Source organism: Topomyia yanbarensis, chromosome 3 (genome assembly GCF_030247195.1).
Source record: "Topomyia yanbarensis strain Yona2022 chromosome 3, ASM3024719v1, whole genome shotgun sequence".
NCBI classification, from domain to species: domain Eukaryota; kingdom Metazoa; phylum Arthropoda; class Insecta; order Diptera; family Culicidae; genus Topomyia; species Topomyia yanbarensis.
The window spans coordinates 392,920,366-392,922,129 of record NC_080672.1 but is presented as its reverse complement, the minus strand read 5'-3'; the positions used below and the strand labels follow the sequence as shown (position 1 = coordinate 392,922,129).

At 40.2% G+C, this 1,764-nt stretch overlaps 1 protein-coding gene across 1 annotated transcript; it reads left to right on the top strand.

Moving 5' to 3' along the window:
• Positions 1-585: 585 nt before the first annotated feature.
• Positions 586-1,229, top strand: LOC131692657 (Golgi-associated plant pathogenesis-related protein 1-like). The gene is made up of 2 exons (XM_058979820.1): positions 586-654; positions 723-1,229. The coding sequence occupies exons 1-2, from the start codon at positions 647-649 to the stop codon at positions 1,153-1,155; spliced, it is 441 nt and encodes a 146-aa protein (XP_058835803.1). The 5' UTR covers positions 586-646; the 3' UTR covers positions 1,156-1,229.
• The last annotated feature ends 535 nt before the right edge of the window (positions 1,230-1,764 follow it).

Here is a 1,764-nt window from a genome sequence, read left to right as displayed (position 1 = left end):
TGGAGTTTTCGAAAAAAAACTCATTTTTGACAAGTGGTATGTGAAGCCAATTACCTTTTGATTTAATAGTGTTCCGAAAAAAAAGTCAAAATTTTTGCCGGTCTATTATACAGTTTTGAATTGTTTATTATATATTGGACTTTCAGTTTATTGTTAACCGGTCTGTAGGTAAATAGCACCTTAAAACAAATTGAAAATTCGTGATAAAAAAATAGACGTAACAAACGCTCCGTGTATCCAAAAGCCAAAAGTCAGCTGTATTCATTTTCCTTAAATTAAAGAAGAGCAAATTGTTCCATGTAATTTAAAGGATAGCACATTGCGCAAATTAAACAGCACAGCGTTATTAATTTAGAGTAATAAAAATCCTAATGAAGAGAACAATGCTCATTAACATTACTTCTAATGGCGGTACGGCGAAAGTTTTAATTCATCTAACTCATTAGTAACTCAACGTAAATAAACGTAATCAGTTCCAATTGATGATGCCACATCTATATATTCCATCCTTGAAAATTCGTTACCGCAATGCTTGCGGATGGTGAAGTTCCCTAGCAGACCAAATTGCTTAAAAATCCGCTCATAGTAGCCTAGAAAACTCACTCCCATTTTCGCGAGTGTACTGAGATAAGCAGTCACAAGTACCATGCCGCAGTGAGTACGGATTTTAAATATCCTTTTGGTGAAAGATCAACCAAAACTAATCCTTATTCTCGATTCAGTCAATTCCAGCAGGAGGTACTAAACGAGCACAACAGATTACGCGCCCAACACTCGGCTCCTCCACTGCAGCTCAGCCAACCCCTCTGCCGGTACGCTCAAGAATGGGCTCAAACCATCGCTGGTCAAAACAAGCTGCAGCATCGCACGGAGCGGACGTACGGTGAAAACCTGTACGCCATGTTCGGCAAAACTCAAATTTCCGGAACGGATCCGGTTCGCAGTTGGTACAGCGAGAAAAAAGATTACATCTTTGGCCAACCGGATCCGGGATCGAACTTTGCCAAGGTCGGCCATTTTACGCAGGTTGTGTGGAAGGGAACAAAACAGCTTGGAGTGGGGATGGCCACCAACGGAAGTAACGTGTACGTAGTGTGTAACTATGATCCGGCTGGGAATTTCAAGAAGCAGTACGCTCAGAATGTGACGGCTTGAATGAAGAAATAATTGGTTCGAGTTTTGAAAGGTGGCTTGGAGTGCTGGCATAAGAGTAGAAAAAGAAAAGTGTCACCTGGTTATTATTCTATGAGATAACAGGTGTCTAACAATTGAATAAATAAATAGTTGGAAAATAAAATAGATCTGAATAATGACATTACTATACGAATCCCGCGATTACTCGACGAAGTCACACATACCGTATCTGATGCAAGTTTTTCATGAATTTCTTGCAAACGGATGAAAAGAAACCGAGGAAAAACAAAAATAGATCTTCCATCAGTCCCACGGCGCAGTGATCCACATAGTATACAATTCAACAAACTGAATTAGGACATTGCAGTAGCTCTCCGTAAGGAGAAAATTGATTGCACAATATGGGCATGTAACGCGAAGTACCTATGACCATGACAGTCACCAGGACTTCTCTGCTTACGGAACATCACCCGTGACCAGTTGTTTGCTTGTGAACGCAAGTGTTCCATTTTGGGTTTAACGTCTATGTGATTGTCACATTGACTGCCGTATACTGATGGGACTAAGTCGATAAGTCGAATAATTAAATCAAACAATCGAATCTTTAACGTCAGCGGCATTGAACAAGAC